Consider the following 12,757-nt stretch of genomic DNA (forward strand, 5'->3'; position numbering starts at 1 on the left):
TAGTGCCTGATCTACCTAACCATGCTATTCTCAGACCTGTGTGTGGATCCGTTTCACAAAAAAACGAACTTTTATTAATATGCTAATGAGCCTCTAGGTGCTATGGGGGCGTCTTTTCAGCACCTAGAGGCTCAGTCTACTCACATTGTATGCCGCCCCGCTCGTTCGTTAAGCCCGCCCATCTCCTCTTGAATGCCATCCTCCATCTGAGCCAGTGGACGAATTCTCGCGCCTGCACCGTGCGCGTCTGTATTCCGTGCAGGCGCAGTGAATGTCAGACATTCACTGTGCCTGCGCCGAATACAGACGCGCACGGCGCAGTCGCGAGAATTCGTCCGCTGGCTCAGATGGAAGATGGCATTCAAGAGGAGATGGGCGGGCTTAACGGACGAGCGGGGCGGCATACAATGTGAGTAGAACGGGCCTCTAGGTGCTGAAAAGATGCCCCCATTGGACCTAGAGGCTCATTAGCATATTAATAAAAGTTTGTTTTTTAGTGAAACGGATCCACACACAGGTCTGAGAATAGCATTGTTAGGTAGATCAGGCACTAGCAGATCGCTTGTGTCTGAGAGCTAATTAGGTCAAAATGAGGTGGTAGAAACCCTTTAACTGGTAAAAGACCTCTATAGACCTAATGCTTCTAATAACTGCTTTGCACATACACCTTCAATAGCTGTTAGCCAAAGGCTTCTTCACCCGAAAGCTATTTTTTGTCACTACCCTGCACATATACACACTCAGCTTGGCCAAATGTGCATGTGTTCTCAATAAGGACAGGGGCGTAAGCTGCTGCCAGACACCTCTGGTGGCAGCCTATTTCCCTTGAGAACATACAGTGAGCATTGGGAACTGAAATTCAACATTTCCAATGGTATGCTTCCGTGGTATAACTCCGGACCCCTGGACCGTGGTAAATCACGGATTTGTAAATTCACACATTCAAATCAATGGGTAAGTGTGCTATCCGTGTAGAACATGGAAGACACATGTCCGTGATTCACTAACATCTGAATAAGTCTTACCCTTTTATGCATGGCCACCTATGCAATTGTATCCGGTGTTGGAAACTCTGCAGTTGGTGTTCTGCTGCTGGGACTCCCAGCAATCAGCTGTGATCTGGGCAGGAACCTGGCAGCAAGTGTTCAGTTCCCCTGCGGCGCCACCACAGATCATATGAAGCATTACACACTGAAATCATTAAGTTATCAGTGTAAAAACATGGACATGCCTGGTCCTTCACAAAGAGACATACTCTGTGTAGTGGCTCTCCACTCTCACTACATAAGGATCCTGAGCTGTACCATATACCCCTTTACATACTAGATAACATCATGTTTTAGTACAATATGAATATGAGCATGTTGTCTTACTTGAACAAGTCTTCTTGTCATTGTTCAGTCTGTAACCTGCACGACAGGCACATGAGTAGGATCCAGGGGAGCTGACACAGATATGCTCGCAGCCATGATTCCCCAGAGCGCACAGGTTGATTGCTGGAAAATAAACGCATTTCTAAATTAATAATAATATTGTATGATAATGATGTAGATTATAGTTGTTGCGTTTTAGATATTTATGTTGTTATGCTCTTTGTGTTGCCTAGTATACTGGCAGGGGTGTAACTTTAGGGGGTGAAGAGGTAGCAGTAACACCCAGATCATGGAGCCTGAACGGCCAAATGATGATCTTCCACTGCTATTATATATGGCACATGGTCAGTGGAGGGTCCTGTTACAGATCCTACACTGGGGCTCATGAACATCAAGTTCTACATCTGTATACTGGGTTAGATTATTGCCAAATGGTTAATTCATAAAGTGGACATGTCTCTAACATCATAGGTGGTGAGATTTAATCTGGCCATACATATTCAATAGCTGTCTACTGAACAAATGGCTGAGCGACAGCTATCTCTCCCGACTGCCTCCCAACTACCCCATACACATACACATTCATTTTGGAAGAACATGTATGCCTTGTCAATAGGGAGAGAGGAAAAGTACTGCCAGACGCTTCCATCTGTCCTTTCCTCCTCCAACATCATCTGTTGGGAGCTCCCCATACATATTAGACTGTTGGCTGAACCCCCTATTCTCAGTGGATTAGTCAAAAAATACACTAATGTGTATGGGCACACGGGCCTTTAAGGTTTATACAAGACCCAAGATTAGGGTTACGAGCTTACTGATATAATGGATTTGTCTGTGTTATGCCATTTTGTGGTCATATTATCAAACTAAATCCATCCACCAATATTGAGGAGAGTATAGTGGTATAACTTGGGAATTGAATTGCAGTATTATGTAGGAACTACTGTATGGGGCACATTTATTGAGATGGACGTTTTAGATGCCGGTCTTAATAAATCCCTAAGCTGGCAGTGGTTCCGCCAAAGTTATGAATAGGTGCCGGCCTCTACATAACTTCTGCGCATCCAGCGCCAGTTCTTAATGTAAGACGGCTTCCTTGCTGTCTTACATTTAGACCATTTTCTACACCTGAAACAGGCATAGAAAATGGTAAATGAGAGTCCCCCTTCCCTGCCCACGCCACGCCCACAATTTTAGACCTGGTGTAACCATTGCACCTGAAAGATGCCTAATATAGGTGTATTTCAGCTTCATAATTAACCCCCTATATGCCAGTTTTAAGTAGGCTATTTAAAGGACTATTGTTTGGATACTGCACATTATATGGGTAACATATGGCATATTAGCACTATATGTTAATACAGTATAGTATTAGCACTATTATACTGTATTAAATTGGCTGAAATTCCATGAAAAAAAATTCAACAATGTCTTGGAGTCATTTTTCATTAAACTGGCCCTGTTTTACACAAAACCACACATCCTGGATGTGATCATTAGGCCCTATCTTACCTGAGCAAGTCTTCTTATCATTGTTCAGCTTGTAACCTGCTCGGCAGGCACAGGAATAGGATCCAGGTGAACTGACGCAGAGCTGCTCACAGCCATGATTTCCCTGGGCACACAAGTCTATCACTGCAAAAAGTTGTTTTTTTAATTATTTTCTTAGTAAATATTTGCTTTGGATATACAGTAATATTGTAGGCCAGAATAAGGTAATATCTGTCATAGAATCTGTTCATACAGAATAATCAGTGGACCCCATTCATTCCAATAGAATTTTACCTTGAGATGAGCGAATCGATTCTAAACTAATCAAATTTGTTTTGAATTTCCCCAAAATTCTGATTCCAATTAGTTTTTGACAAATCTCTCATAATGGCGGCCACTATTTTACAGGTGAGGAGACAGAGAAAAAGGCATGTGGCTAGTGTTGAGTGAACCCGAACTGCAAAGTTCGGGTCCATACCGAACTTTGCGAGTTCGGGAACCCGGACACGAACCCGAACTTTGCAGCAAAAGTTTGGGTTTAAGTTCGGTGTTCGGGCATTTAATAAACCTTGTTGAAAGGCTGAAGGGCAGCCAATCAACAAGTTTTTAAGCTGTGGGCACTTAGAAGCCATCATAGCCATGCCTAGTAATGGCATGGCTGTGATTGGCGGTGCATCATGTGACCCAGCCTCTATACAAGCTAGATCACATGTAGCACTGCCCATCAGCTCTGAGTAGTGCAGAGACAGGAAGCAGACAGCTGAAGTGAGGGAGAGTGTTAGGAATCTCATCTGGCTATTTATTCTGTGGGTGACCTATACTGCTTTTTTTGTGGGTGCAATACACCAGCTTTGCACCCCTGAAATATAATAATTAATCTGGCTGTTAATTCTGTAGGTGACCTATAGCGATTTTTTTGTGAGTGCAATGCATCATCTTTGTACCCCGCCCTGAAACAAAAATATAATAGCTAATCTGTCCGTTAGTTCCTCTAAGTGACATATACCCATTTTTGATGTGAGGTACACGTGCACTGCATCCATGACAGGGAAATTAATATAGTTAATCCGTCTGTTAGTTCGGTGGGTGACATATACCCATTTTTGGTGTGAGGTACACCTGCACTGCATCCGTGACAGGGAAATTAATATAGTTAATCCGTCTGTTAGATTGGTATTTGACAGATACCCATTTTTGGTGTGAGGTACACCTGCATTGCATACATGACAGGAACATTAATATAGTTAATCTGTCTGTTAGTTCGGTGTGTGACATAAACCCATTTTTGGTGTGAGGTACACCTGCACTGCATCCGTGAGAGGGAAATTAATATGGTTAATCCATCTGTTAGTTCGGTGGGTGACATATACCCATTTTTGGTGTGAGGTACACCTCCACTGCATCCGTGACAGGGAAATTAATATAGTTAATCCGTCTGTTAGTTCGGTGGGTGACATATTCACATTTTTGGTGTGAGGTACGCCTGCACTGCATATGTGACAGGGAAATTAATGTAGTTAATCTGTCTGTTAGTTCAGTGGGTGACATAACCATATTTTGTGTGAGGTACACCTGCACTGCATCCATGACAGGGAAATTAATATAGTTAATCCGTCTGTTAGATCGGTGGGTAACAGATATGCATTTTTGGTGTGAGGTACACATGCACTGCATCCGTGACAGGGAAATTAATATGGTTAATCCATCTGTTAGTTCGGTGGGTGACATATACCCATTTTTGGTGTGAGGTACACCTCCACTGCATCCGTGACAGGGAAATTAATATAGTTAATCCGTCTGTTAGTTCGGTGGGTGACATATTCACATTTTTGGTGTGAGGTACGCCTGCACTGCATATGTGACAGGGAAATTAATGTAGTTAATCTGTCTGTTAGTTCAGTGGGTGACATAACCATATTTTGTGTGAGGTACACCTGCACTGCATCCATGACAGGGAAATTAATATAGTTAATCCGTCTGTTAGATCGGTGGGTAACAGATATGCATTTTTGGTGTGAGGTACACATGCACTGCATACGTGACAGGGAAATGAATATAGTTAATCAGTCTGTGAGTTTAGTGGGTGATCTCAAAGAATGAGGAGAGCGTCAAATAAGGGATGTGGCGCTGGTCGTGGTGCTGCTGGTGTTGGTGGAGCTCCTGTTGCAGGGAGAGGATGTGGTCGATCTGTGCAGCTACACGCCCAAATGAAACACCTTCCTCAGGTGCATGTAGGCAACAGAACGTTCAGCGTTATTTTGTAGGCCCGAATACTGGTGTACGAATGGTGAGGCCAGAGCAAGTAGAGGTGGTAGTAGATTGGGCAGCTGACAGTGCCTCCAGTTCCTTCACATTGTCTCCCACCCGGTCCCCTGCTGAAAGCGTAGAGTTGTCACCTACAGCCCATCGGCATCTGTCTTTCACCTCATCTGCTTGCAAATCAGACAAGCAGTCTGAGCCCCAAGTCATGCAGTAGTCTCTTATGCTTTTTGATGACTCTGCTGGCGAGGTTTCTGTGGGCCATCCACCTAGCCCTGCCCCAGAAGTGGAAGAGATTAAGTGCACTGATGCCCAACCACTTATGTTTCAGGATGTGGACATGGAAGGACCACCGCAGCACGTCTCTGATGATGACGAAACACAGGTGCCAACTGCTGCGGCTTTCTGCAGTGTGCAGACTGGCAAGGAGGGCAGGGGTGAAGTGTGGGTGGAAGATGATGTGGAGGATGATGAGGTCCTAGACCCCATGGAATCAAGGTCATACGAGTGACAGGTGCAGTTTGGAGGAAGACGTGGTGACACACAGCGCCAGCCGCACAGCAAAAGAGGGAGCAGGGTGCAAAAGCAGAGTGGTCGTCCCCTAGCCAGTATGCCTGCTACTGCCCACCGCACTCAGGGACTGAGCACACCAAAGCCAGCTTCAAGGAGTTCCCTGGTGTGGAAGTTCTTCAGACAATGTGTTGAAGACAAGACGCTAGGGGTATGTACGCTGTGCAATTGGAGCCTGAAGCGAGGCATAAATGTTCTAAACCTGACCACCACCTGCATAACCAGGCATCTAAATGCAAAGCACGAGCTGCAGTGGAGTAGACACCTCAAAAACCACAAAAGATCTTAGGCTCCTCCTGTTCCCTCTTCTGCTGCGGTCTCGGCCTCTTCCTCCCCCTCTGGAGTGACAGTGGCACCTGCCACCCTGCAAACAGAGGATGTGGCAGCAACACCACCACCTCCACCACAGTCACCGTCACCAAGCATCTCCACACTGTCCCATGGAAGCGTTCAGATGGCCATCCCCCAAACACTGGAGAGAAAGAGGAAGTACCCTCCTACCCACCAGCGATCCCTGGCCCTGAATGCCAGCATTTCAAAATTCCTGGCCTTTGAAACTCTGTCATTCCGTCTGGTGGAGACAAATACTTTTTAAAACCTTATGGCTATGGCTGTCCCACAGTACGTGGTTTCCAGCTGCCACTACTTTTCTAGGCAAACCATCCCTGCCCTGCACAACCAAGTGGCGGACAAAATCAGGTGTGCACTGCGCAACGCCATCTGTGGCAAGGTCCACATAACCACCGATAGGTGGACCAGTAAGCACGGGCAGGGACGTTATATCTCCCTAACAGCACACTGGGTAAATTCAGTGGCGGTTGGGCCTGAGGCGGATATCAGTTTACGCATGTCCTTCCGCCACCGAGGATTGCAGAACGTTTATCATTGCCTCCTGTTGCCTTCTCCTCCTACTCCGCTTCCTCCTCTACCGCCTCCTCATCTGGTCAGCGTAACACCTGCACCACCAACTTCAGCACAGCCAGGGGAAATGACTGCAGGCTGTTTTGAAACTCATCTGTTTGGGGGACAAACCCCACACCGCGCAGAAGCTGTGGATGGGCATAGAACAACAGACCAATGAGTAGTTGGTGCCATTGAGCCTCAAGCCCGGCCTGGTGGTGTGCGATAACGGGCGAAATCTCGTAGCAGCTCTGGGCCTAGCCGTTTTGACGCACATCCCTTGCCTGGCTCATGTGCTGAATTTGGTGGTGCAAAGGTTCCTGAAAAATGACCCTGATATGTCAGAGCTGCTGTAGAAAGTGCGGGCCGTCTGTGCGCACTTTCAGTGTTCTCACCCTGCTGCTGCTCGCCTGTCAGCGTTGCAGCGTAACTTCGGCCTTCCCGCTCACCACCTCATATGCGACGTGCCCACAAGGTGGAACTCCACCTTGCACATGCTGGAGAGACTGTGCGAGCAGCAGCAGGCGATAGTGGAGTTTCAACTGCAGCGGGGGCTCAGTGGAAGCACAAGGCGAAGGCAGAGGAGGAGATAGAAGTCACCAATGAAGCTGCGGCACCGCCAGCACCTCAGAAGGGAGGGTTAGCATGGCCAAAATGTGGAAAAGCTTTGTCAGCACACCACAACAACCAGCACCACCAGCTGATACGAAATGTCTTAGCAGGAGGGAGCATTTCAGCAACATGGTGGAACAGTAATTGTGCACACGCCTACACGTACTGAATGATGGGTCTGCCCCATTCAACTTCTGGGTCTCCAAATTGGGCACATGGCCTGAGCTTGCCCTTTACGCCTTGGAAGTGCTGGCCTACCCTGCGGCCAGTGTATTGTCCTAACGTGTGTTTAGCATGGCAGGGGGTGATCACAGACAAGCGCAGCCACCTGCCCACAGCCAACGTTGACAAGCTCACGGTCATTAAAATGAACCAGGCATGGATCCCTCAGGACTTCTCCATACCTTGTGCTGAATAGACAAGTATACCAGCCACACCCAGCCATTGTTATACTCCAGTGCACTTTCTCTTTGCGCTCTCTTTTCTATTTCCCAATGTTTTGGGGCCTTCCCAAATTTACAAAAAATTAATAAAGGAAATAAAAATTAAAAAAACAGTCTTGGCTATCATCTCCTCCTCCACCGCCCCTTCCACCTCCACCGCCACGTCTACCGCCTCCTCAACCCCCTACTCCACTTTGACCTCCGCCTCCTGGTTCAAGATTTTTTATTTTTTATTTTTTTCTATTCTGTTACTTTAAGTCATTTCCCTATCCATATTTGTTTGTTGCTCTTACCCCCATTTTGCTTCTTTTTGCAGTCCTTTAGCCCTTACTATGACTATTTGACAGCCATTTTAGTGCAGCAAAGTTCGGGTCCCGTACCTGAACTTTGACCCGAAGTTCGGCCGAACCCGGCGAACCCGAACATCCACGGGTCCGCTTATCCCTACATGTGGCACCAAAAAAGGGGTAACTTGTGGACCATGTTTCCGAATCCGACAGTGCAGTGTGGTATTAAACAGGCTGCTTGTTACCACTGGCTGCCATCTATTTACCCATAGCCATATATGTCACTGTCACTTTGACATTACTAAAGCTTTATTGGTGTTAATGCACTTGAAAGGGGTTGGATTCAGTCCCAGGAGACCTCAGAGTGTCATGTACAACTTTTCAGTGCAATCGGGGCATTTTTTATTTCGATTTGAATTTATTCCTACCCAAATCGAATCATACCCAAATCGAATCATACCCAAAACAAATCTGCTCATATCTGAATTTTTTTGGCTGTCTCACCTTATTCTGTAAAGTAGATTTAGAAAGAGCTTTGAGATTTGAGAAAAGGTAATCTGGTATGAATATATTACATTAGAAAATTTTATCCTGAGTGAGTATTTAGCCGAATAAATAATTATCAGATATTGTCTCAGGCAGCTTACAAATAAAAGCTACAGACTCCGGAAAACCACACATCTTGGTTAAAAACTGTAATGAACATGTTCCTAGTATGTTCCAGCAAATAATAAACTATTAATAAAGATTATGTGGTGAATGCACCTACTAGAACATGTCTTTCCATCTTCATTAAGTTTGTAGTTGGGGTTACATTCACAATAGTAGGAGCCGGGGACGCTAACACAGGCATGTTGACATCCATGGTCCATTTCTGTGCACATGTCCACACCTGAAATGAAAGGAAGTTATCTCCATTATATAAGAAGGAAATGTTCAGGATGTTTTAATGGACTTCTTGTGTCTAAAGACATAAATATTGGTAGCACTGCATTTGTATTTTACATTACCCAATATCAGGTGCTTATGTAGGTTTTGTGTGAGGTGAGAAGTACATTTTTTAAGGAGTTGCCTCTGCCAAAAGCAAAGGTTAAGGAAAAATTTAAGGAATTTTGGCAGATGCAATGCCCAACTGCAGATTTCAGAGAGAGCGACTATAGTGCCAGTCAGCATTTGTTCATTCTTTATGATTGTAAGCTATAAACAGTACATTCATTATAAATATTAATAGAGGGTTTATTATAAAAGCAGAGCATATCTAGTATTCTAGGAGAACTCCATACACATGCCAACATTTTGGACCAATTTTGGCACTCATCGATCACCAGCTATTATCATTATTTGTGTAAAAAATTTCATCTTTTGTCTTGTATGTATAGAAAGTTTTAGTGGCACAGATATCTGACATTGTATATTAAATGCAGTCAATCCAGTAAAAAGTTATATGTAGTGTCACTCACCACACAGCTTATCTTGGAACTGGATTGCAAAGTGCTCAATTAGATCAAATGATTCTACATAAAACACATGGTCGTCAATTGGAGGTGATGCCATTGCTCGGAGAGAGTTAACATCTGCTCTCTGTACACCAACAGCATAAATTTCAATTTGAGCTTCTCGGGCTTGTGCAGCCACTTCTGTAACACGGTCCTGAGGTCTACCATCTGTCACAATAACGGCGACCCTAGGAATCCTTTTGGACAGTGGTCGAGCTCCTTCTTCAACAGTAAATGCAACATTCATGGCATACTGTATTGCCAGACCAGTCATGGTCCCTTGTGCTAGAGGGATAATATCATTGATGGCCTTGTGCATATCAGCCTTTGTGAAGTATGACTTGAGAGAGAACACGTTTTGTACTTGGCTAGAGTATTGGACAACGCCGACCCTTGTGTGAGTAGGTCCAATCTCAAGTGAATTGATCATATCAATCATAAACTTTCTCATGCTTTCAAACTCAGTTGGTCGAACACTTCGTGAGCTGTCAATAATGAAGACCAAATCCATAGGTCCAGCTTTACACTGTGGCTCTGAAACAAAACAAAGAAAAATAATTACCATTATCAACACACTGAAAAGTCAACCACACGTAGAAAGCACTGTTTTTGAATTCCTGAACTTCATCATCTCAGGGTGGTTCTGTTTCTCGTTGAAGAAACACAATAGTCTAGGGGGACTTAATTTTCAGGCACTGCTCCATTGGGAAAAGTATGCAAATGAACTGTTTTGGAGAACCCTACTCTGTACTCATGAGGGGCAATAACCCTAAAACAGTGCTGACTACAGTTGGGTGTCTCTAGTTTATGAACACATTGAAAACAGACATATTGGTGACAACACCTTTATAAAAACATGAACTACAAGCAATAATTAGGAAGGGTTGCATTTTGGCTTTGCCTCCCTGCTTAAATCATGGGAGCAGTGGTCCAGATGCAGGATAGCACATCTTAGTTATGTCATCCGAGTAGAGCTCTCCTATGTGCAGAAGTACCTACATTGCAGAATATGTCATTTCCTAGAGAAGTCATTAGAGACATGCTCAATTGTTGGGGTATATATTGCCTTGTCTTGACTGCTATCCTGTCCTATACGACAGCTTTTTATAAAGAGCAGGTTTTTCCTTTTACGTAAAGAAGCTGAAATTATCTAAAAAAAGGTTTATGTAAACTACAGGTAAATTTTATATAAATAATTCAGGAAATATCATACATATCCTTCAAACATCCAGACTGCCCACATTTGTCCACTGTACAGTACAATACTTGTAGTAATAATGCATTAAAGGCACTGCTACATTAATAGGCTATTGATTGAAGAAGTCTCACTTTTTTTCTTATAATATACACATTCTTTTTTTCTTCCCTGTGGAACAGTTCAGGGTAACTAAGCTTAGTTTGGACATCAAAATGTAACCGCATTGGGGAAGGAAGTTGAATGTGTCTTATTGACATAAAGTTGGCCTGGTCCAATGTTTACTTTTAGCTCAAGTGTGGATATTATGAACAAAAACCTTCTCTATCAATAAGCTGTTTGAGGCTCCAGGCCTTTCCCAGCAGTGTCTCTCACAGTCCAGTGAATGATATCTCCTGAGACTTGATAGATCTATCAGATGCTCTGCTGAGACCACCACCTATGCTGGATCAACAGGCATTCATTTGCTGCCACATAATGGCCTCTTTATTTTAATATATCTGAGTCATATCGTTGAAGGAAAAACTATCATACAGTAGCTACAAAACTGTCAAGTTGAGGCTGGATTGCACTGCCCAATGTTCGGGCAGTGTAAGCATTGATGGATGATAACACAACCATTGGCGCTCATTCGTAGTGGCCTGAAATATGGGAGGAGTGGTGACTACTGCAGTTATTCCTTTCTCAATCGGTCCTATTTATTATCGGCAGAGCAGGCAGATTAGACAGGGACATGTGCTGCCGATACTTGTGCCTTCTTCATCTTGATGATAGCTGCCAATCAGCCAACAAACAAGCGTTTGCTCATTCAATGCCTAATCAGTGGCACAATTATATTGGCCAATTTGATCAAGCATTCCTATGAAAGCTTGTTCCCGATAATTGGCCCAAAAATATTTGGTCTAATAGGGCTCTTACAGTATATAAGTAGAATGGATCAGACTTATTGGTAACTTTGCATTGGTCTGCCAAGAGTACTGTGTGGTCAGGCCAACTTTTTCAGTGGAGAGATTTCACTAACATTTTGGGTGGTCACCACAAAGAAATGACACTGTATATGTATAAAGAGAAAAAAACAATCCAAGACCTACATATCAAAGGTATCCTATACTATAAAGAAATTGTTCCCAAGAGGCTGCAATTAGAATATAATAAAACTATGTGCAACCCATTCTATTTTTGTCTCTGTACCCAGACCAGCGTGGTAACATCCAGGCTCTGTGCCATGGTCTACGCGCAGATGATTCTATTCTGTTACAAAATCATTACGGAATAGGAACTTTGTGAATAATTATTTTAGCTAAAGTGATCAAGGAGTCAACACATATCATTACTGTAATGAACTTTTGGCAATGCCTTAACTAGTATTCTGACTATGTTACGGCAAAAAATTGTGTTTAATTTCCAGCAAAATTGCTTCCTGAAATATATTGTCAAGATATGCAAAAGATAGTCAGAAGTCAGCAAAGTAATGTGACTGAATCCGATCTGTTCTCTAGTTGGCTTGGTGGCAATATGGAGGCAGTGTAGGGTTGTACTAGATAACTGTTCAGAACAAATGCCTTATATTTTTGTTTTGCTTTTGGAAAACTCTTGATTATTGAACAGACCTCACTGATGAATATTATTAATCCTACTTGGTCATTTTCATAATACAAATAATGAAACTTGTATTTTATCATCTGAACCCTTTGAGAAAACTTCTTACCTTCAGCTTTTGGCCTTGCTTCCAGTTGTGTCCAGAGGACGAAAAGTAGTGTTGATAAATACAACAGCTTCATCTTGCAGTTTGGAGATAAGATTATGATTTACTGCAGGAAACAAGTAAAAAACTATCATTAAAATGAAACTAATAAGCATCAAGTGTGAAATATGGTATGGATATCTTATAAGACCCCCAACCTCCATTTGTAGTAGTTAGGAGAGTCAACTAGATTAATTCAGACCTGTAACAAATGTAAGACACAACATGAGTTGGTCTTCATGAAAGCTGCTGTTTATCAATACTTCAAGCCCTTATAAATCTGAAAATATATCCTATCACACAAGGATACACAGTTTCTTACCAACAGAATAATACACTGCACTACATAAGTAGTGCAGTGCATTATGGAAGCGATCAGAGGATTGC

General features: G+C 43.5%; 1 protein-coding gene across 1 annotated transcript in view; it reads right to left on the reverse strand.

The window, feature by feature from the left end:
* Window positions 1-12,407, reverse strand: part of MATN4 (matrilin 4) — a 31,032-nt gene extending 18,625 nt beyond the window's left edge. The window contains exons 1-5 of the mRNA XM_040437831.1: window positions 12,315-12,407; window positions 9,399-9,957; window positions 8,705-8,827; window positions 2,886-3,008; window positions 1,374-1,496 (exon numbers count right to left, since the gene is read on the reverse strand). Coding sequence (XP_040293765.1) covers window positions 1,374-1,496; window positions 2,886-3,008; window positions 8,705-8,827; window positions 9,399-9,957; window positions 12,315-12,407 — 1,021 coding nt within the window. The remainder of the gene's footprint in view (window positions 1-1,373; window positions 1,497-2,885; window positions 3,009-8,704; window positions 8,828-9,398; window positions 9,958-12,314) is intronic.
* Between the last annotated feature and the right edge of the window lie 350 nt (window positions 12,408-12,757).

Source organism: Bufo bufo, chromosome 6 (genome assembly GCF_905171765.1).
Source record: "Bufo bufo chromosome 6, aBufBuf1.1, whole genome shotgun sequence".
Lineage (NCBI taxonomy): Eukaryota > Metazoa > Chordata > Amphibia > Anura > Bufonidae > Bufo > Bufo bufo.